The sequence below is a fragment of the Balaenoptera borealis genome, assembly GCF_965194805.1.
Source record: "Balaenoptera borealis genome assembly, chromosome: 17".
Taxonomy (NCBI): Eukaryota; Metazoa; Chordata; class Mammalia; order Artiodactyla; family Balaenopteridae; genus Balaenoptera; species Balaenoptera borealis.
The window spans coordinates 38678147-38701258 of record NC_138876.1 but is presented as its reverse complement, the minus strand read 5'-3'; the positions used below and the strand labels follow the sequence as shown (position 1 = coordinate 38701258).

Below are 23112 nucleotides of genomic sequence, written 5' to 3'. Positions count from 1 at the left end.
GGAGGGACTAATTCAGCCTCGAAAGATTAAAAACTACAGCCCAGACAAAAATATCTGCGCCGTATCTAAGCACCCGAGAGGGTCCACGAGGGTGTTCCCCCTAGCAAATGGTGTGTGCAAATGTGCAGGGCGTGAAGCAGCACCATGGTGTCCAGAGAACCCACAGTGGTTCACGCTGGCTGGTGCACAGCACACGGGGCAATGGGAGAAAATCAGGGACAAAGATGAGAGGGGTGTGCTGCGAGTGAGTTTGGAGCAAAATGCGGGTCAATTATGTAGCCAAGTGAAAGATGACTGTAATTGACTGTAAGACATTAAATAAATAAAATTCCACAAGTCCACAGTGACAGGAAAGAGAAAATAAAGACAAACATGTCCTTATTTGAAAGCATTAGAGGTGATTATTATATGCCAACTTCTGATTCTGAAAACTGATAACTAAAGGGAACAAGTTAAGCATTTATACTGCCTTTTCAGAAGGAAGTAGAGTTCATCGCCAGATGATGCGGGTAAGGTCTTCCTTATAGAATACCAGCTAAGATATGTAAAGGAAGTGCCAAATTTAGAAAATCACTATTTTGTAACCCACAGAGGAATATCTGATTTGGGCAAAAATCATCAATGGCTGCTAAAACCTTGGGATGAAAATTTAAGAGAACAGGATATTCTCACAGTGACCAAGTACTATCTCAGAGATTACCTGCTGATTGGAAGGGGAAAACCTATCTTTACAAAGGAAAGATCTAGTGATCACCATCTTAACTAAGAGATCAAACTAACAGCATGATAGCGGGACAACCTGTCATGTATCTTCTGAAGTGACGCCTTATTAAGTACACACCTCATTTATGCAGTATTCTTGCCAAAGGTGTTTAATCCAAATCCTCAGTTTTCAAGAAGTACAGGTGACAGAGAAAACAGTTAAATTACACCAAGAAGAAGCAATCAGACAAATCCAGAATGTGGAACAGCCTATAAGACAACTGGCCTAACTTGTTTAGAAGTTCAATGTCATGGGAGAAAAAAACTGAGTGGATTATTCTTGTTTTAAAAAGAATGAAAAACAGCAAAATGCAATGCCTGAACATTATTAGATCTTGCTTTTAAAACTAATACTATAAGATAATCTTGGGAGCAATGGAAAATTCTAAATACAGACTGGATACTAGATGTTATTCGGGAACGGTAACTTTCTGCAGTCTGTTCATGGTTTTGTGATTGTGTAGGAGAGCATCCTTATTTTTTTTGAGATACATGCTCAAAAGGTGTGAAACATCAAATTATTTTCAAGTGGCTCAGCAAAATATAAACATACAGACACATGAATAAACAAATATGGCAAAAAGTTAAAAATTACTGAACTTAAATGGTAGGTATATAGGTGATCACTGTACTTTTCTATCAACTTTTATGTGAATTTTCATAATAAAGAAGTTCGAAAGAAAAAAATGTAGGGTCAGATAATGAAGGGCCAGTCATGAACTTGTTAGGATTTTGGACCTTACTCCTGAAGGCTTTGAACAGGTGATTGACAGGATCAAATTTACACCTTAGAAAGATTATTGGCTTAATGCATTCACTCAACTAGCATTTACTGACCACCTACACCAAGCGTTGAGTGAACCCTGAGCTAGGTGCTGTGGGAGATAGGAGCACCAAAAAGGCATTGCTGGCCAGAAAAGCATTCACCATAAACAGAGGTGAGACACAAAACACGGAGCGCGGGTAGAGCTTCCTTGTCAGAAGAGGTGACGGGGAGAGCTGGGGAAAGCGCAGATGCACGCCCCTCCAGGTATTAGGTGGTGTTCCAGGTCAGCAGCACAGCCGCACCACCCCAAAAAGGATGAACCTACAAGTCACTAAGATCTCCCAGCAATTCTAGACTTCTGATCTCTTATTCCTTGATGGCGGAACCCCACTCCCAGGAGAGATGCTGAAAAGTGCTAGATTTCCTTGATGCAGAGTGTGGGAGTGTGACCCATTTCTGGCCCAAGGGACCTGACTCAGGTCCCCTGAAATCCACCAGGGACTTCCAGCAAAGATTTTCTTCCCTGATAAAGACAGAGAGGACCCCCTTCCCCTCCTTTCTGCCTCTAAGTGCAGCTGGATGAGGATGTGGTGCTTGGAGCTAGGGAACCATGAGGGGAAACCCAAGAGAAGAGAAGCAGAGAGGGGGACCCAGAGCCCTAATATCCCTGCGCTACTGAAGCAGGCCTGCAACTTCCTATCACCTGACTTCTTGTTACGGGAGAACTTCTTGTTATCTTTTTTTCAAATCACTCATATTTAAGTATTGATACTTACAGCCCGAAACCTCTTCACTCAGCCTCCATCTGCAGCCATGTGTGTCTAGAGCCAATCCTGACCCTGGGACAGAGCAGTTAAAGGAAGCCTCGGCCACAGTCTAGGTCACCCAGGCCATCAAGTCACTGCCCCTAGTTGAGCTCCAACAGCAGCTGCAGTAGGGTATGGTCAGGAAGGTTCACATTCACATGTCACCTCTGACTGATTGGCAGTGACTAATGTGCTATGTGGAGGGTTCTGATGCACCGTGTGAAGGGTGAAATACAGGTTCTGTGCAAAGAAGTGCCTAGATTCCTGTGCCAGATACCTGCCCTGGCCTCATGTTTATCATCGCATGTATGGAAGGAGTTTGGAAGCAGAAGACCTGAGTTTGAGCCCTGGCTTTATTGCTTACTGGCTTTGTGATTTTGGTCAAGTCACTTAACCTCCTCGAGCCATCTTATGGGATAATTGTTATCACTGAGATAATGAAAGTGAATGTGCTTTGTAAACCATGAAGTGCCATGTGTGGGAGTTATTTCATCTTATATTTGTCAAACCTCAACTGAGGACCAGGTTGATAGGAGGTAGGGAGAGCAGGAAGGAATTCAAGGTTCCAGCCTTGGACACCTCACCAGAGGGTGCTGATCTGGGGTAAAGAAGCAGGACTAACACAAGGTCAGAGTTTCAGGTGAAGGTGAATCAGCAGAAGTTGAGTTGTGAGCCTAAATGGTGAAATATAGTTGGAGAAGATGCCAAAAGCAGAAGTGAAGATGCTAAGGACAAAGAGATAGAAACCACAGACTGGAGATGGGATCTCTGCTTTTTTTTTTTTTTTTACTGCTTCGGCACCGGAGGGATATGTCCCCATCCAGCGGTTAACAGTGGCTCCCCAAGGCTGAGGACCTCAAGGGGTAAGAGGGTAGAAGGAATTTCCAAAATCTTCAGAGGGGCAAAGGGGGGTGAAGTCCCCTCCCTAGGTGAAGCCACCCCAGGGCAGTGTGCCTCCTTCCCTTGGAGCAAATCAGTGCAGTAAGACCAGAAGGGGAAGCCCAAAGTGTAAGGAGAGACAGTCAGAAGTAGACAGACTTTCGGTAAGCTATAGGTAGCAAGACCATTTATTTTTCTTTCCCCCCTCCCCTATGGGATAGCACAAACTCACTACATTCCAAAAAAGCCCAGCAAGTAACAAGTTAAGAAATCAGAAGGCCTTTTGCAATAAAACCAGGTGAGAAAGGGGTAAGGGACTCTTAACAAGAATTACTCCAAGAAGCCCTTACTCTCCAGGTTATTAAAAGTCTAAACTGCCTTGTGAAGTCTGACCTAGAGGCCAGAGGATGATCCCCCATATGGATCTAAAACACTCGCCAGCCCCATGCAGGAAAAGGGAAAAAAAAAAAAGATTGACTGACAATTCCAAGCACAAGCTGAGAGGAAGCTGAAACCCAGAACGGGGGCAGAGTTCAAAGCTGTATTTGTCCATCACTGTCATCACAACAGAGATGATGAATGAATGGGCCCCTGGGGCGGTGAGCAGCCCCAGATCGGATGGGCTCTGCAAGGTAGTGAAGGGAGGGGTGTGAAAGGGGCCTGGGAAGTGGAGGCTCCACACCTGTGAAGATGCAAGTGTGTGAGAGGAACTGGGCAGAGCCCCTCCAGTTTGTAGCCCCAGAGGACTCTGCACGGGTCTCAAGAGGACGCTCAGGCCTGAAGGACAGGGTGCCCTCCATACCCTTTTGCACTCCACCTATGACTAATAGCGAGGCTCTGGGTGTTGAATGTTTTAGTTGAAAACATTCAAAATTGGGAGATTCTACATATTCTGATTCCCCCCATGCCTTTTTGAAGATGGAGCGACACTAGGCCTGCGGGCCCCCAGGTAAACGATCTGGCACTGCAGAACAGCTGCCCTGATTTACACACAATACCCACCTCTTCCCACTGCTCCCAGACACACACGCAGGTAAGGCCGTGAAAACACAGAGAAGACAACCACCTATAAGCCCAGGAGAGAGGCCTTCCGAAGAAACTAACCCTGCCGACACCTTGATCTCAGACTTCTAGCCTCCAGAACCGGAAATAAATTTCTGTTAAGTCATCCAGTCTGTGGTATTTTGTTATGGAAGCCCGAACGAATTAATACATACATCCTTATGAAACAAATATGGGCCGCTTCACAAATTTAATTACCAGCCTAGCCCTAAGGCATTTGAAAATACACTATGTTTTAAATTCATTCTTTCATTCAACATTTGAGCACCTACTATGCCCTGAACACTGCACATTTATTGATTCAAGCCCAGTATCTTATAAACCAGTTTTATTTTCTTGTCATTTAACAAGACACTTCCGATTTTTCCCAACCATATTCTGCTGGGCAGCTTCATGTGGCATTTGGTTGTCTGCTGCTGGTTCTCCTGATTAATGGAAAATGGTCTTTTTTACGAATCTGTTATGAACAGTATCAGAAATCCTAGTTCTCAACTCCGGCTAGACATCAGAATCATCTGGGACGTTTTCAAAATACCTACACCTGGATCAATCCCTCCCTCCAGTCTGATTTAGTTGGTATTTGTGAGGAGCTCTGCCAGTACGTGTATATTTCTTTAAGCTTCCCAGATAATTCTGATATGCAACCAAGACTGAGCATTGTTATTCTAGTTTGAAAGGTCCTTGAAGGTCACCTCCTTTGCTACTCAGAGTACAGTTCGCAAACTGCCAGCACCGGCATCACCTGGAAGTTTGTTAGAATCGCAGAATCTCAGGTTCCACCCTGGACTACTGCATCAAAATTCATATTTTAACAGGATTCCCCACAAAATTCAGAGGTACTCTAAAATTTGAGAAGCACTGGATTTCCACTAGAATTACCTGGAAAGCTTGTTAAGAACAAGACTGCCTGGCTTCTTCCCAGAAACACAGAATCGCAATCTCTGGCATGGGCTTGGGAATCAGAATTTTATATATTGTTATGTAGCTAGTCACACAAGGGCCTGAGGCTTAGGAATCACTCATGTATGCCACAGTATACATCCCCTCAACTACCCAGCCTCTGCTTAACCTTCCAATTCTTTTTTAAAGATAAAAAAATATAACAGAGATACAGGCTTTTATTTTTTCCATCATGCATGCAAGCTTACAACTATTTATACTGTTTCGGAACAAAGAAATAATTGCATTATTACCAGGGTGTCAATTACCAAGTAAGACAACCAGTTACTGATTACTTTTGGGAGGTTATTATCACAGAACACAGCAACAATTTCCAAATTATACTTTCAAGCCCAGAGTTATATTATGAGACCAGGACAAGCTGATAATTCTAATAGTCACGCAAGTCTCCATCTTACACAGGAAAAAAGACTGATGTTCTGGTGAAAGATCTCAAGTAAGCACCTTATCGAAGACTGGTAAGTCTTTATCAACAAACAGTCTCTCTTTCCTTTTGTGGAGGCAGGGAAACGGCAGCGTCCCCTTCATCTCTTTTTGAGACTTCTTGTTAATTCCGAAGACTTTCATTCTAAGGCCCACCACTGGAACTTCATTAGTTAACACGAAAAGCAAAAAACAGACCTGATGTGATAATGATAGTGCACCCCACCACTATCACCACCAACAGAGGGTCCCAATCTCCCAAAGCAGTCCTGGTTGAACTGGCACAGGCTCTTGGACTTTTGATAAACAATACAGGCAGGCAAAGGGAGACACAGATGAAACCAGGTTAATCATAATTGATAACTGATGTAGCTAGGTGATGGGCACACGGGGTCCAGAGACCATCCTCTCCACTTCTGTGCATGTCTGAAAATGTCCATAATAAAGAGGAAAAAGCTTAAAAAAAAAAAAAAAAGCAGACCTGTACAGCTCTATTTTTCCCATCAGGCAAAAAATGAGGAAAGTGGTTAGATTTACTTAGAGACAAAATAAGCAGCATATACATTTATCTTCCACATACGCAAGGCCACACCTAGAACAAAAGAGAAAGCATCCAAAGTAACATTATTCTGTTTGTTTGTTTCTATGATTTATAAAATCCACTAATGATGAGAGACAGATTGGACAAAACTTTGGGCATACCCTCACCTAGGCATCGCATTTGCCCACGGCCCTTTACTTCTCCCGTCCCCACCGTGGGGAAGGTCCCTCCCCATCCGCTCCAACACTGAGAGTCAGGCGTGTTCTCCCTGAGGCTCCTCTAGCCATTTCTATCTGCTCTTCCAGGCCCGCTCCACACCAGACTCATTCCCACTCTGTGCTTTTGCCCCAACTCCCCTGCCCAAAACACCCTCTCGACAGCTCTGAGTCAAGACCTCCCTAGCCCCTGGGGAATTCAGAACAAGGTCTTCCATAAGGAAAGGGAAGTTAGTGGGTGGAGGGCAAGTGTAGCCACAGTCCTACTTTCCTACCCTCAGTGGTAAGGGGGAAAGAGGGCACAGGTAAGCCTGGGCAGGGAGGGCCCAGATCAGCTTTTACACCCACAGGAAATGAGCCTTGGAGATTCAGAACAGTTTCTGCCCACCCCTGTCCCCATGCCCCAGGAGAGAGCCTTGGGATCCCCCATACTGGAAACTAAAGCCTACTTCTACGGGTATTTGAGGGTAGAAGCCAAGAGAGCAAAGGACTGCTAAGGGTGGGAAAGCTGGGGAATGAGGTTCCAGAGGGCGAGAGGCTACCACAGAGGAGGAAACAGCAGGAGGCAACTGGGTCTTAAGGGACAGAGGAAAAGGTCGTAACAGGAGTAACCCTGGTTCACAACACTGCGGCCTGGGGGGTTATCATTCTAGCAGATGCACAGCCATGAAAAGAATTTTCAACATCAGAATTATAGCGTGAACCCAGGAGTCGGGAGCAGGGTCTGAACCCAGACCCACTTGGCCTTCTGGCTTCCTCTTCCAGCCCAGTGTGTGCGTGTGTATAGCAAGTCCCCAGCTATCTCGCTACCTGTACGTAGAAAACCCTGGTTTTACAATTGTTTTGTTTTCTCTTTCTGAGATGTGGTACTACTGAAACAAAAAAAAAAGGAAGGGAGGGAGGAGTGGGAGACAGGACAGGGAGAGAGGGAAGGGAGAGAGGGAAAGGAGGAAGAGAGGGAGGGAAGGGAGAGAGAGGAAGGAGGCGTGGAGGTGTGAGATGAAGTAGCCACAGGCCCACAGATCAGAAATACCTCTTCCCCAGCAACCCCACTATAGCACTCTGGTCATGTGTGAGGAAGGGATGAGGGGAGCTGATAAAGATACCTAGATTATAGGTGAGTCCAGTTCCCACCCTCACCTGGAGCCACAGCTAGATGACAGTGAGCACATGTCCATACATACCAGCCCGCCCATCAGTCTGGCAGCCAGGAGGGTTCCTGGAAGGCTGGGGAGGGTAGGTGTGTGTCTCATGCACCGGCAGGGGGCCTGGGTCCACAAGCAGATCTTGAGGTCCTTGTTGACCAGGAAGCCAACTGGGGCCAATAGCAACCTGGACAAAACTCAGTGGCCTAATAGTGATGGGGCATGGTGCAGACCCTGACGAAGGTTCACCAGGAGAAAGGCCCAGAGGCAGGAAGAGACGCATGATGGTACAGAGCACACGGCATACTGCTTCTCACCCTTAACCTCATCTCTGTCCAGGAGGGCAGCATGGGCCCCTGGCCAAAGTCAGAGATCTTGTAGATGGCACCTTGGCTGGTGACCCCAGAGCCACGGAACAATCAGTTTTGGCTGATGGCCAATACCATGTGCACAAGCTTCATTTTGCAGTGGCAACAGAAAAGCTTGCCATAGATGGCATGCATGGTCACATGAACCAGCCCAGCAAGTCATGGACCCTGAAGTAGCAGAGCTTAAGGATGCACTGGTCCTCTTGTTGGATGACTCATGAGTGTCCACGTTAAAGACAGGTGGGAAAGGCCGGAGCCAAGAACAGGGTCCAGACAATGTAGATAAAGGCAGCACACATCTGAATCATGTGTGTTTAACATATAAACAGTAGGGGTGAGATCACGTAACATGTGACACTAACGTAAAAAAGCAAGAATGCCATGGGGAGGCAAAAGAACATGATCATAAACACCATATTCGTGTAACTGAAGTCCAAAGGGAATACAGTGCACAGAGGTCAACATGAAGAGAAGGCAGACAGCCAAACACATGTGGTCAGCCAGCCAGGCACGGGTCCAGCAGGAGGTAGTAGGGAGACTTGTGCAGAATCAGTTGGACTTGTTTACCCCAGGCTCTGGGGTCTCCACTGGCTGCCTTGCTGGACATGGCCTGCCCTCCTTTCCTTTCTCTGCTCGGGCCCCTTCACTCATAAGGTAGTACTGCAGGGGATTGGGCCACAACTCCTCGTTGATTATCTCCACAATCTTGTCAGACTCAATGGAGCTGTGGTTTGAAAACCACCCAAAGAAGCTCCGGGTGTTGTCTGGGTTCCCCTGGCTTAGGGACTGAAGATCGTGCCCTGGGAGCCACTGGATTGGAGTAGAACGAGACACCACCTGACCGGAAGGACCACACCCATATTCCTTGATGAGCACCTTATTTTGGAAATAGGGGTTGCGCCCAAAGTAGAACTTGATCTTGTAGCCCAATCTGGCGAGACCAAGCTCTTCCACCTCCAGGCTGTTCAAGTAGCTGAGTACCTCTTTATCTTGGTTGTTCAGAAAGGATGAGAGCTGGGGGTGGTTCTGAAAAGCCTGCCCCCAGAAGCCCGGGATATTCTGGATAAGGAGGTTCCTGCGCTCTAAGTGGTGCAGTCGCAACTGCCCAAACTTGCGGGAGAGCCGCAGGTAGGCCCTGTCCGCCTGGGCGTTCATGGTCTCCAGCTTCAGCTGGACGTTCTCCAGTGTATCCATGCTGCCATCTGTTGCCGGGGGCCCTGACCCTGCATCCTTCTCCACCTTCTTTTCCTCTACCACTGGAACGGAGGCAGACTCCCCAGTGGTCCCTTTCTTCGGTTTCCCAACAGCGACGGCCGGAGACCCCCTCCCCACTGCGCTACAGGTAACTGGGGCCTTCTTCCCAGCGGGGCAGCGCCGATTTCCAACGCGGGGGACATTTTTCGGCCTTCCCACGGTCCCCGCGGTTCCCACGAAGACAGTGTCTGTCGCCAGGCGCTCCGAGAGTGTTGTGGCCTTCCCCGGGCCGGGCCTGGTTGCGGCCTGCCCGAGATCCCCCGCAGCCCGGGCCCGGAGCGCGAGGCCACAGTCCAGGGGGAGCCGGCAGGCACCCTCTTCCCCGGGCCGGCGGGGCGGCGCAGGCGCAGCGGTTTCCAGGCCACCCCAACCCGCGCCAGCCTGCACCTGTGCCGCCTTGGTCTCCTCCCCGAGCCTCTGGCACTGTGGAGGGTCCGGGTCGCGTGGGGCGTCGCCAGGAGTAGCGCGGACTCGGCCTTTGGCGCGGCCTTTGCCACGGCTTTTGGCGCGGGAGGACTTTCTACCCCTACCTCGGCCGCTCATGATGGTAACGGACTCAACTTCAAAGGCACGCTCCGGCCCTGCGGCCCCTGGCGCCGGCTCGCTGTCCCTACCGAGAGGGCCTCTCCTTGGCAACCGCCGACGTCACGACTGCGCGACTGCACCGTAGCGCGAGGACTGGATGCGCCCGCTGATTGGCTCCACTGCCGCAGCTGCGCACCAGCCGACCCTCACAGACGCCCCCACCCCCACCTCACCCCAACTCGCTTTCACTGTTAGAGAGGGCTGTGCTTTCGTTTAGTTTCTAACCGTTGGCCTCAGTTGTGCCCTCGGGGTTCTCTTATATAAGACACCCTCAAGACAGCCATCATGTCAGTTCCCCTATCATATACTTTCTAAACTAAATATCTAAAGTTCCTTCAATTAGCTTCTGTGACATCTATCATGATGAAACTGCTCCTGGTCTCTATGTCTCATCTTTGAAAGCCTTTGCTGAGGGATTTGCCCGGGTACCTTAACTCCAGGGACTTTCAAGGTAGGTACCGTAATGCCAGGCCACAAAGCGATGTGATACGTGGTGGGTTGTTAGTAGTAACTACTTAACAACAAAAAAATAGCAACTACTATTTTATGAGTATCATTATGTGTCAGGCACTTTACCATGTGCTTTATATGCATTTTCTCAATATGTGAAGGAGGTATTATCACTCTCATTTTCCAGATGAGAAAACTGTGGCTCAGAGATGCCGAGGAACATTCCTGAGATAACGCAATAAGGCATGGAAGCACAATTCTAACCCAATTCTGACTCATAACCTTAATTTTATATTCACAAGTGTCTAATCCTTCCAGACCTGCTCAGCTGTAAATGACTACGTTAGCGCTTAAGAAGGCCAGCCTTGCCTGTTAAACCAGCATCAGCCGGGCACCTCTTCATCCTGGGACCATGACCTGAGTCCTCTAGCTGCCTCAGGCCTAATTTACAGAGCTGGGCTATCACTCAAGGTATAGGGCCAGGAGTGAAGGATACAAGTCACAATTCCTATAACTGGAGTAAGACGGGAATGTGGTCAGAGAATTATTTAATTATCATTCAAGGAGTGGAGCAGGGCTTCCCAGGTTAAAGTTCAGAAGCAGACCCTCCATAGTGGCAGTGAGGAGGCCCTAGAAACTTCTTAGAGACTGCAGAGAAACAGCCAGACAACCTATTTCGTGTTCACAAGAGAGCCCTGGACCATGCTTTTACTAGCCAGGTGAAAGGACCATGAAATAGTGAAGCCAGTGACGAGGTTATGACCAGTATGAAAGTTTTCAGGTTGTCTCTTTAAGTTCAAAGGGAACAAGAAGGCCCTTGCAACCAGCTAATGGAGAGGTAAGCCCCAGCGTCTCTGGGTTCTCAATACCTCTTCACACTTATTACTCTCGTGTGGTTGTAGACTGGCAGCCTGGCATCACCTGGAAGCTTGTTAAAAATGCAGAATTTCAGGCCCTACCCCAGACCAGCTAAGTCAGAATTTGACTTTTAACAAGATCTCAGTTGGTTTGTATCCGCATTAAAATTGAAGTATAGGAGACAAGGAAAAAGAGGGATGGTTTGATACAGTTGGGCCTTACTTTAAACCAGCCCGATACAAACGACTCTGCTAACTTTCCCAAAGGCTCTACAATAGCTTGCAAGGCTCTCCGTGATCTGCCAAGTTCCCTCCCTGCCACTGCCCAACTTACCTCTCTGACCTCATCCTCTTGTCTCTCCCACCCCCTTCCAACTACACTGGCCTACTTACTGTTCTTCAAAATACTGGGAGGCTCCCGCCTCAGGGTCTTTGCACTGGCTCTTCCTTCTGCCTTAAATGCTCTTCCCCCAGATATGGTTTACCACCTTGGCTGGCTCCCTTCACACTTTGCTCAAATGTAACCTTCTCAATGACCATCCTATTTAAAATTGCCACCCAGCTCCATCCTTCTAACTCTGCACTACTTTTTTTTATTCCTTAGCACTTGTCACCTTCTAACACACTACCAATTATTTATTATGTTTATTATTTAACTGTCGCTCCTCGCTAGAATGTCAGCTCCATGAGGGCAGGGATCTTTGTTTTGTTCACTTGTGACTACAGCAGTGTCTGATACATGAAAAGCACTCCATAATTGATTGTCTGGAAACCTATTAACCTCATAATTTAGCTAAAAAAGCATCTTTTGATATGAGCACCATTCAGGGACAATCTTAGGTAAAAAATACAGAGTGACACATTTAAAAATTAAATTAGGGGAATTCATATTTGACTTAAAAGGGATTAAGCCAAGGGTTACCTTAAACTCTTGTTGAGGGCCCTTTCATAATCACTTCTTCCCAAGGCCTTCCATGATCACTCCAGACCACGGTAAGCAGCCCTGCCCTTGATCTTACGGAGAAGTTGTTAACTGTAATATATTCATTTAGCAATCAAACATGCAGTTTTTGTGCCAGTCCTTGTACAGAATTACCTCTTAAACCAGATAACCACAGTCTGGAATTCTCTGTAATCTCAGGGGGAAAAAAATTAGCTGAAGCAGCCACTACCCCTCTGTAAACTGCAGAAATTGATAGATTGGCCCACTTCTCAGAGCATTAACAGTTGGACCAACCTCTGTTGTCAAGAGCCTTAATCCAGCATCAGCATCTGCGTCATGTAACGCTCACCCATGACTAAACCACTGCAGGATTAACGTAGGCTGGCCGCTGCAAACAGTGTTTATTGTACAATCTGCTTGAGCCTGTTTCCATCATGTCAAAGAGATAAGCATCAGGTAAAGGGAAACAAATGTGAGACTAGCACCTTATATAAAGATACTCCTCTTCTCCTTGAGAAGCTGGCCTGTGCTACTGAACTGAACTGTTGGTTTTCTTCCGAGGTATTGATAGTTAATTTATATGAGACTATATCTTGGGTTCCCAGTTAGATAGTAAACTGTATAAGGGTAGAGACCGTGTCTCTTTCTTTTATGCCTCAAAGCACCTAGCATGGCCCTTGCACATACTAGTAATTATAACAAAAGTTCACAATTTATTTTGTACTTTATACTGTACCATGTTCTAATTCACTGAATCCCTACAACCGTGCCATGGGAAAGGTGCAGTTATTTCTCCCATCTTAGACATGAGGTTACTGCTGTACAAAAAGGTTCTGTACCTTGCCCAAGGTCACACAGCTAACAAATGGTTTTAGCCAGGCAATCGAACTCCTGCACCCACGCTCTTAACCACTATTCCATGATGTAAAATTATGGTTTGATAGATTGAAATATCAAACTCTCTCTAGTGGGTAAAAATACCTTTCAATTTTCAAAAATTATATGTATATATATATTTAATATAATTATACATACACATACATGTACATACACATTCATATATAGATAAACTAATACCTATATATATCAATTAGTCATGAATCATTTTCTATGGGGTGTATATGTGGCATGATGATACTAAACAGAAGTGAGTTTCATTTCAACAGTCCAGGTTGAGAATAAAGCATCTTCGTTTGCACTGCATTTGTCATAAGCATTCTATGACTATTATGAAGGAAATACATATTTACTCTCATGAACTCAGAAATCTGGAAGCATTTTGACCTTTTCCCAAAAATTAGGCATTAAATCCACAGTAATATAAGCATTTAATTGATTCTTTTAGATAGTTGATCATTAGCAAATATTTATTAAAAACTCATAAAAACGCTTTTCAAAATATTAGAATAACTAGTCGTCACTTTTGTTCTCTGAAAATTGTACTTCCTCCATTCCTTTTAAGGTCTGATTTCCTCCAATCATAGAAATTAACAGGCTGGGAAAAGACATTCCAGTCATCCAACCTACGGCGCAGCCAAGAGAACAACATTCCCCACCGTCTCCCTGCTGAAGGGCTTTAAGATCACAGATGACATTTTTTAGCCACAAAGGTTTTCTCTTCCCCCAAGGAGATAGTTTGAGTCTGTTAGATCAAACAGTGAGTATTGCTTACTATAAGACCTTTTGCCAACTAACCCTCCCAGATTTGGAGGATCATAGAAAAGGAGTGACATAGGGAATATTTTTCAAAGCCAAGGAGGGAGAGAAAAATCTGCCTCTTAATGGTAAATTTCAAAAACTATTTGAACTTAACATTTTGAATAATGTGCCTAGCTTCTTCCCAGTTCCCACTCGCCGCCAAAGACCAAAATTTTACAGCACCTAAGTTATTCAGTTCACGTCATATAAGTAGCTGTAAAATATTTTTAAATATTGACAGGTGTATTCTTCCTTCCTGGCATTTTCTTTTTACCCTACAACATTTTCACCATAAAAATTAGGATGGGGGTGGGGAAGTGAATCCTCTTATATCACCCAGCACATCTCACACACCAGCCAGGTAGCTATAGGGGTGAGAAGACCCCCCCTCCCCTTATCAAACAAGCCATCAGTTTTCGTGAAGCTAGGAATTTTCATCAAAGACATGGGGAAAATGAACAAAGAATATTAAATTGAATTTTAAATTAATAGGCAAACATTCTGCAGTTAAAATGTTCAATTATATGTTGCAACCAACTAGCACCCATAAGCATGAGGTTTCATTGTTCCATTTCCTTTTACCTGGACTAATTTAACTGAAGATACTCCTTGTCTTCTGGAATGCCTGCTTTGGTTATTTGGTCTGTGTTTGTGTAATATCTGACAGCAGTAAGATATTTTAAAAAGCACTCAAAATTAATAGTCAAGAAAAGAGTAAAAGAAAATAACTCAAAAATTAAGAAAAGAAAACAGAGTGAAATACAGTCACCCCTCAGTATCATGGGGGATTGATTTCGTGATCTCACCTTAGACAAGAAAATCCAAAGAAGCTTGGGTCCCTTACATAAAATGGTGTAGGATTTGCATATAACCTAGGCATGTCCTCCCATATACTTTAAATCATCTCCAGATTACTTATAATATCTAATACAAGTAAATGCTATGTAAATAGTTGCTGGTGTGCAACAAATTCAAGTTTGCTTTTGAAACTTTCTGGAATTTTTTTTAATACTTTCCATCTGAGGTTGGTTGAATCCACAGATGCAGAACCTGCACATAATGGAGGGTCAACTGTCCCCAAATGTGTCCCAGTCCGTTGTGTCTCCTACACTTGCTAGAAGCTGGGCACAGATTTGATTCTGACCTTTTATCTACCAGTGCAAAGAGAGAAATCAGATGTGGTGTAACGTTCATAATGTTTGTAATATTAAAAAACAAACAACAACAAAACAGGTTCTCAGAGAAAATACACTGATTCTCAATGCTGAATCCAGAGAGGAATATCAGGATTCAAAGTCCCAGTAGTATCCTGACACTGAGTCCAGCACCGTGGTACCTATAGCACCGCCTTATAGGCTGGTGAGCAGCCAGACAAAGAGCCATGTTGTAAATGCAGTTCCATGGTGGTTCAGGTCCAGAACTGGAAGGCTTAATCCAAGGACACAGTGTGTAGAATTTTGAGGAGAAGCTGGATGTGTGTCTTGAAGTCAGCCTCTGCAGTCCGGCCTCCTCGGCTGACAGTGTGCCTGGAGCCTGGATACGGCCTGGTAGGCATCACATGAAGAGTGGGCTGGTGAATTTCATTCTGCTCCTTGCTACCACATGGGCCCAGACCTTTCCTGAGAGCCGTGCCCTCCTCTCCCATTCCTTCATCTTTTTTCCTGTCTCCCCTCTCTTTCTTTTCTTTCCTTCCCCCGTACACTGATGTGTTTAGAGAAACCATTCCAGCTGCTTCAAAGACTATTTCCTGATCCAGGTTGTCCCCCATCCACATGCAGACTAAGCCAGGTCCCTGAGAAATGAAGCCATGTTTCCCTCTCAGAGTGACTTTGTACCTCAGTGTCTCCACAGTGTCAGAGGTGTCAGTTGGGGTCAGGGTTCAGGTACAGCACCAGGCACGTGGCATAGGTGAGTGAAGCAGGTCCAGTACAAGCCTTTAGGGAACTAAAGAGGGAGCTATGCCCCATCTCAGGCTGGCAATTGCCACTCCACTCCAGCTGATTGTAGCCATGGAGAAATCTATTTTTATGTGAAATTTCTCACTTTAAAAATCCTGTGAGAAAAAAAAAAAAAAAAATCCTGTGAGAGCCAAACAAGACAATTCTGCTTGTAGGCTCTAATTTGCTACCCCTGTTCTACATCCTTGGTTTTTGTTTTTTTTTTAAACTCAGTTTTTAAGTGAAATCATGAAGGAATGTCTGGAAATTATTTGAATTCCTCCAAAGAAGAGCAGTTTTTGTGGTTGTCACTCGAGAAAAGCCTATGAACGTAAAGAGAGGTAATATGATCAAGCTGGACTCCACCTTACGTGGTTAGGGCAAGTGAGGAATTGATGGCAACTGGGAGCCAGCTTTACTCAAGGTGAGCCCAAGTAAGGGATTATATTTTTGTCAAGATTTTTATCCTTTTTCATTTTAAACTGCAAAGATGATGATCATTATTTTTAATTGGTTTTATTTTTTCAGACGTTAAGACTCTGTGCTACCTCTGATTTCTTAACATGTGTAACTTAGACTCCAAAACTGTTTTCGTCTCGCTACAATATGAAGGCTTTGCAAGATCAGCTCAGAGACACATCCATACTGCTCTCTGCACCCAGCAGCCACGTCTGGACAGCTCTACTGAACAACTAATGCAGTTCTGACACAAGTGGTAGATTTGAGTAACTAACGCTGCCTCTCTGTTGTTTTTTTCCTCCCCTTCTTAATCAATACCCGTATAATTGATCAGGTAGGCCATATGGCCCCTGTGATTCCCACATTAAGACAATTAGGACAGCAGCCAGGTCATTGCTCAAGCTGGCATTCTTCATAACTAAGACAAGAAAACCTAACTCTTTGTCTTCCTCAGAAAAAGCCAACTCCACCCGCTCGTGGGTATGATTCAGTACGAATTCATGTATTATCTAGCTAAAAAGGAGTACAGCCACACTTAGAAAAAATATCGCCTAAAAGTGAATTGTATGCCAGTAAGTTTCCCCCTGCAGAATCCAGACTGAAATGTGATAGTAAAAATCTAATGTGATAGTGAAACTCTAACTAACTCAAGAAGAGTGAGTATACAGTGTAGACGAAGATCTTACACACATTCTGAGAGAGAGCTGCCGGTCACTGGAGAGTAGGTAGACTCTCCTACTCTAGGACCGAGGGTCAGAGAGGAGGAGTTCGGAGACTGGGGGATTCTTACAGCTGTGAGCTCTAAAATGATGGAGCGGAGGGAGGACTTAGAAATGCAAGGCCAAGTGTAAGGAAAGATAAAAGATCTATTTTCTGGCATCAGGATTTATGGAAGGAACCGCTCCCACACTGCAACCCTCTTTTTTTTTTTTTTTTTTTTTTTAAATTTGCGTCATTTTTTAAAATTTATTTATTTATTTATTTATTTTTGGCTGTGTTGGGTCTTTGTTTCTGTGCGAGGGCTTTCTCTAGCTGTGGCAAGCGGGGGCCACTCTTCATCACGGTGCGCAGGCCTCTCACTATCGCGGCCTCTCTTGTTGCGGAGCACAGGCTCCAGACGCGCAGGCTCAGTAGTTGTGGCTCACGGGTCCAGTTGCTCCGCAGCATGTGGGATCCTCCCAGACTAGGGCTCGAACCCGTGTCCCCTGCATTGGCAAGCAGACTCTCAACCACTGCGCCACCAGGGAAGCCCTGCAACCCTCTTTTAATAAGAGAAAGTAACAAGCTAAACAGCATGTCATAGCTGAGATTTCTGGAAAGTCAGCCATTCTCAGCATCATGGAATCTGTGAATCGGGAGCCAATGGGAAGCAAAACAAGTAGCAGTTTGAACATAGAATTATTATTTTATTTAGAACAGAAAGAGAAAATTTACTAAATATATTTACTAAACATAGGCTAAACATATGACCTATTGGCCAGGAGATTTATGCTTCCCTACGTGATATGTTCTCCTAACTCCAACCCCCAACCCCCAAGCAGGAGCAGTGGAGGAAGCAAGAACCACCGCAGCAGGGTTAGTCCTGGAAACGACATTGTGCACCAGCAGACTTCTTGCAGAAGGTTTCCAAGCATAAGAGAGACCCCTGAAGTACCTGGGCAGCCCACCCGCTACTGAAACAAGACACAAGTGCCTCTGGGAAGGAGATGACAAATATTCCTCTTGTCCTCTTGTCTTCCATCACTCAAACCAATTAAAAAGTAGAACAAAAGTACCTAAAAAGAGGCAAACAACAGCAATCAATTCTCCCAGTTTATAATCAAACAGGATTTCAGCAACCAATGTTGTTAAAAAAATTTTCTACCATATGCCTCATGTGTTACTCTAGTAAATGAATTCTTTCATCATCAAGAGAGTTTATATGGCATTCTCTTAATGATGAAAGAATTTATTTCCTAGAACAAAACTGGAAAAAGTCATGTTAAGAATCATGCTGGCAAGATTCTTTTTGACCCAGCTCCTAGAGAAATGGAAATAAAAACAAAAATAAACAAATGGGACCTAATGAAGCTTAAAAGCTTTTGCACAGCAAAGGAAACCATAAACAAGACCAAAAGACAACCCTCAGAATGGGAGAAAATATTTGCAAATGAAGCAACTGACAAAGGATTAATCTCCAAGATTTACAAGCAGCTCATGCAGCTCAATAACAAAAAAACAAACAACCCAATCCAAAAATGGGCAGAAGACCTAAATAGACATTTCTCCAAAGAAGATATACAGATTGCCAACAAACACATGAAAGAATGTTCAACATCATTAAGCATTAGAGAAATGCAAATCAAAATTACAATGAGATATCATCTCACACCGGTCAGAATGGCCATCATCAAAAAATCTAGAAACAATAAATGCTGGAGAGGGTGTGGAGAAAAGGGAACACTCTTGCACTGCTGGTGGGAATGTAAATTGATACAGCCACTATGGAGAACAGTATGGAGGTTCCTTAAAAAACTAAAAGTAGAATTACCATATGACCCAGCAATCCCACTACTGGGCATATACCCTGAGAAAACCATAATTCAAAAAGAGTCATGTACCAAAATGTTCATTGCAACTCTACTTACAATAGGCAGGACATGGAAGCAACCTAAGTGTCCATCATCGCATGAATGGATAAAGAAGATGTGGCACATGTATACAATGGAATATTACTCAGCCATAAAAAGAAACGAAATGGAGGTATTTGTAGTGAGGTGGATGGAGTTAGAGTCTGTCATACAGAGTGAAGTAAGCCAGAAAGAGAAAAACAAATACAGTATGCTAACACATATATACGGAATCTAAGAAAAAAAAAAAAAAGTCATGAAGAACCTAGTGGCAAGCCGGGAATAAAGACACAGACCTACTAGAGAATGGACTTGGGGATATGGGGAGGGGGAAGGGTAATATGTGACAGAGTGAGAGAGTGGCATGGACATATATACACTACCAAATGTAAAATAGCTAGTGGGAAGCAGTCGCATAGCACAGGGAGATCAGCTCGGTGCTTTGTGACCACCTAGAGGGGTGGGATGGGAGGGTGGGAGGGAGGGAGACGCAAGAGGGCAGAGATATGGGAACATATGTATATGTATAACTGATTCACTTTGTTATAAAGCAGAAACTAACACACCATTGTAAAGCAATTATACTCCAATAAAGATGTTAAAAAAAAAAAACATGCAATACAGGATTAAAAAAAAAAGGAAATTGGGGCAAAGGGCAAATAAGGGTAGAAAAAATAAATGAAACCAGGGGAGAGGTTAGTACACAGAATGCCTGGCATCTCATTTTAAAAATAAAACAGTACAGCTCACTTTCCTAAAAAAAAAAAAAAAAAAAATCATGCTGGCATAAGTCAGGTGTATCTAAGGGCCTGGCCTCTGGCCTAAATTTTATCATTCAGTCACGACTGGAAAATATTCCAAACCACCCCCTAAAACTACACACAGTTAACAAAGAAACATGTCATTTAAAGATTAAAATAGAAAACTCCTTTTATGATTTTGAGATTGTGTACATGGGATGGGATAGGATGGGGTCACATGGGATGGGGGAGGGAGTTGGCAGGAAAGGGCGGCCGCAGGCAGTAGCTCACTTATGACTCAACATGTGTTAGGGTCTAAAGAAATCCTACCCAGATCTTTATGATTTTGAACTCAGATAAATGAGGCTACCTGTTGGCAAGAAGCAGCAATGCTGAAATAAGAGAAAGAGGCCTGAATTCATTTCCTATTGCTTCTGTAACAAATTACCACAAATTTAGTGGCTTCATGCAACATAAATTATTTTCCAGTTCTGGAGGTCAAAAATTCAAAATGGCCACAACTGGACTGAAATCCAGGTGTTGGCAGGATTGTGGTCCTGACAGAGGTTCTAGAGGAGAATCCATTCTGATGTTTCTCCATCTTCTGGAGGCTGTCTGTGTTCCGTGGCTCTTCCAGACAGCAGTTGTATCACTCCTACCTCTGCCTCTGTCCTCACATCTCCATCCCGCCAGCCTCCCTCTTTCACTTATAAGGCCCCTCCTGATTACAACAGCCCTACCTGACTTACCCAGGATAAATTCCCATATCAAAATCCTTAACTTAATCGTATTTGCAAAGTCCCTTTTGCCATGTGAGCTAACATATTGACAGGTTCTGAAGGTTAGGATTTGGACATCTTTGGGGGCCATTATGCTTCCTAACATAGGGCCGTAAGTATTGAGTATTGTTTTTAAAAGTTAAGTGTTGGAAGACTTACGATCATTTGTCCTGCTTTATAATTGTTCATCCCTGTCATATACACCCATCATTTTATTTCTGTGTCCTAAATCTAGTTTATTATAATAATAATAATAACAGGTAACATTTATTGTTTTCTAAGTACCAGGTACTGTGCTAAGGAACTTTCATTTTCATATTTACTCCTCACAACAGCCCAGTGAGATAAGTGCCATTATCATCCCCATTTCATGGATGATAAAATTGAGACTTAGAGTGGTTAAGTAATTTGTCTAAGATTAAACAGCTGAACTTCAAGGCGAGATCTGTCTGGCTCCTAACCCATAAGAAACAGCTCAACTAGATTGAGGCTTGTAACAGAAAGGTGTATTTTTTTTTCCTGTAAGATTTATTTATTTATTTATTGATGGCTGCGTTAGGTCTCTCTTGCTGCACGCGGGCTTTCTCTAGGTGCGGTGAGCGGGAGCTACTCTTTGTTGTGGTATGCGGGCTTCGCATTGCAGTGGCTTCTCTTATTCTGGAGCATGGGCTATAGGTGTGCAGGCTTTTGTAGTTGTGGCACGCGGGCTCAGTAGTTGTGGCTTGCGGGCTCTAGAGCGCAGACTCAGTAGTTGTGGCGCACTGGCTTAGTTGCTCCACGACATGTGGGATCTTCCCCGACCGGGGCTCGAACCCGTGTCCCCTGCACTGGCAGGCAGATTTTTAACCACTGCACCACCAGGGAAGTCTGAAAGGTGTATTTCTTTCTCATGCTCCATACCCATTACAGATCTGTCTTGGGTCTGCTGCATCTTCACATCTTCATCATTCTGAGACCCAAGATGAAAAAGCAGCCCGATCTGGGATATTACCCTTCCCGGATATTGCCCTTGGTTAGAAGAGAGGAAAGAGAGAGATGGTAGAACCTCCCATAGGCTTTTAGAGTGTTATCTTGAGGTGACATAATCACTTCGGCTCACATTTCATTGGCTAAAGCAAATCAATGGCTCAGCCGAACATCCATGTAACCAGGAGGTTTAATCTATTGCCAAGTAGTGCAGCAAATATTTGGAAAGAATTATACAATCTATAACAGCTTTAAGTATGGTGCTGTCCCACTCATTGAAGATGAGAGGAAAAGTAATAGTTTATCCACAGTCAAGATGACGTGGGACCTCCCTTGGTGGCCCAGCGCTGGTCTCTCAGCCAGCTGGACTGCTGGGTCTATGTGAGAAGTCACCTGTATGGAGGGAAATTCTCAGATACTGAAATTTTCCTTCATCCATCAGCCCAAAGTGCCTAATGCTCCACCATTAGAGAGAGAATTGTGCCACCTGAGGATGGCTGTGTGGTACTAGGAGTTACGAACTGTTCTCCAAGGGAACTTTCTCCCAACTGGTGGAATCTAGATGGATGCAGGCCTCCCTCAAAGTATCAGGTGAGAAAGAGTGCGGGTCTCCAAAGGTCCTCTCTAGTCCAAAGACTTCCTAGGATTCTAATCCAGGTGGAGAAGAATACTCTTCTCTGAGGACAGTTCTTAGGACCCAAGGATTAGGAGTGATGGTTGCTTCTTGTGCAGTGGCCCTCAAACTGTGCTCCAAGGAGCCCTTGAGGTTCTATAAAATTGTCTCAGAAATGGCCAGACAGAGGGACACACACCCAGACATGTCCTTGCCCTCATTCCTGGGGCTTGCCGCACAGACTAGGGCTGGGATAAAAAATGTGGCTTTCATAATGAGACTCGAGGGCGATGGAGAGAGAGAAGAGTTCCTTTTGATACAACAATTCACAGAACATCTGCGAAGCGAGGCTCCATCTTAGTAGTCTGAAAGATTCGTCTGCCCAGTATTTGTTTCACCCAAGGTTATAAATGTTCTGCCCCATCCCTACTCCGCGTGGCCCATTCAGAGAGGCTGGGACTGAACGGCTGACCATCCCTGCGGGAAGCTCAGGAGAAGAGGGTGATAGCGGGGAGGGTGCGGTGGAGGACATTAAGGAGACAGGGCCAGGGGAGGCACAAGGAAGGGAGTGTCAAAAGGGAAGGTTTGTTCCCCATGCCGCTGAGGAGGGTGGCCCTGTGGCCGAGCCCACGGCTCTCAAGGCACGGAAGGGCGCATGCTGGATGGTGCACCTCGATGCCCCGCCTCCCTCGGAACTCCGTGGGGTCCAGCACCCCCGGGGATGGCTGTCAGTGAGGCCACTTAGCAAAACGCTGTTAGGACCACTTCATCTCATGGTAGTATTGAGCACACACACAAAGGCTTCCACTTAAGATTTAGTTTGAATTTTTAAAACAAAAGCTTAAAAACCCCACAATTTAATGCAGTCTTCTCACTTCATGGGAAAGGAAATAGGAACTCAGATTAAAAGGCTTGTCCAAGGGGCTTCCCTGTTGACGCAGTGGTTGAGAATCTGCCTGCCAATGCAGGGGACACGGGTTCGAGCCCTGGTCTGCGAGGATCCCACATGCCACGGCGCGACTAGGCCCGTGAGCCACAGTTACTGAGCCTGCGTGTCTGGAGCCTGTGCTCCGCAACAAGAGAGGCCACGATAATGAGAGGCCTGCGCACCGTGATGAAGAGTGGCCCCCGCTTGCCGCAACTAGAGAAAGCCCTCGCACAGAAACGAAGACCCAACACAGCCATAAATAAAATAAATGAATAAATAAAAAAAAAAAAGAAACTAGAACTTTAAACAAACAAACAAAAAGGCTTGTCCAAGGTCAGAGAGAGAACCAGTAGAAAGTCAGAACCAG

At 45.0% G+C, this 23112-nt stretch overlaps 1 protein-coding gene and 1 long non-coding RNA gene across 4 annotated transcripts; one reads left to right on the top strand and one right to left on the bottom strand.

The window, feature by feature from the left end:
• Positions 1-5375: 5375 nt before the first annotated feature.
• TSPYL5 (TSPY like 5) lies at positions 5376-9813 on the bottom strand. 3 transcript variants are annotated; one of them, XM_082364406.1, is made up of 2 exons: positions 7521-9813; positions 5376-6250 (listed from the first exon to the last, which is right to left on the bottom strand). In XM_082364406.1, the coding sequence occupies exon 1, from the start codon at positions 9722-9724 to the stop codon at positions 8477-8479; it is 1248 nt and encodes a 415-aa protein (XP_082220532.1). In that variant the 5' UTR covers positions 9725-9813; the 3' UTR covers positions 5376-6250; positions 7521-8476. The 3 variants fall into 3 exon arrangements, with proteins under 3 accessions (XP_082220532.1, XP_082220530.1, XP_082220531.1); XM_082364404.1 differs by having other exon boundaries at positions 7555-9813; XM_082364405.1 differs by having other exon boundaries at positions 7599-9813.
• A 116-nt stretch (positions 9814-9929) lies between these two features.
• On the top strand, positions 9930-19672 carry LOC309615170. The gene is made up of 3 exons (XR_014236564.1): positions 9930-10217; positions 15886-16075; positions 16180-19672. It is a non-coding gene; the product is annotated as an uncharacterized lncRNA (long non-coding RNA).
• The last annotated feature ends 3440 nt before the right edge of the window (positions 19673-23112 follow it).

Excerpts from the sequence above, each read along its gene's own strand:
- TSPYL5 (XM_082364406.1), bottom strand. The coding sequence starts at position 9,724 with ATGAGCGGCCGAGGTAGGGGTAGAAAGTCCTCCCGCGCCAAAAGCCGT.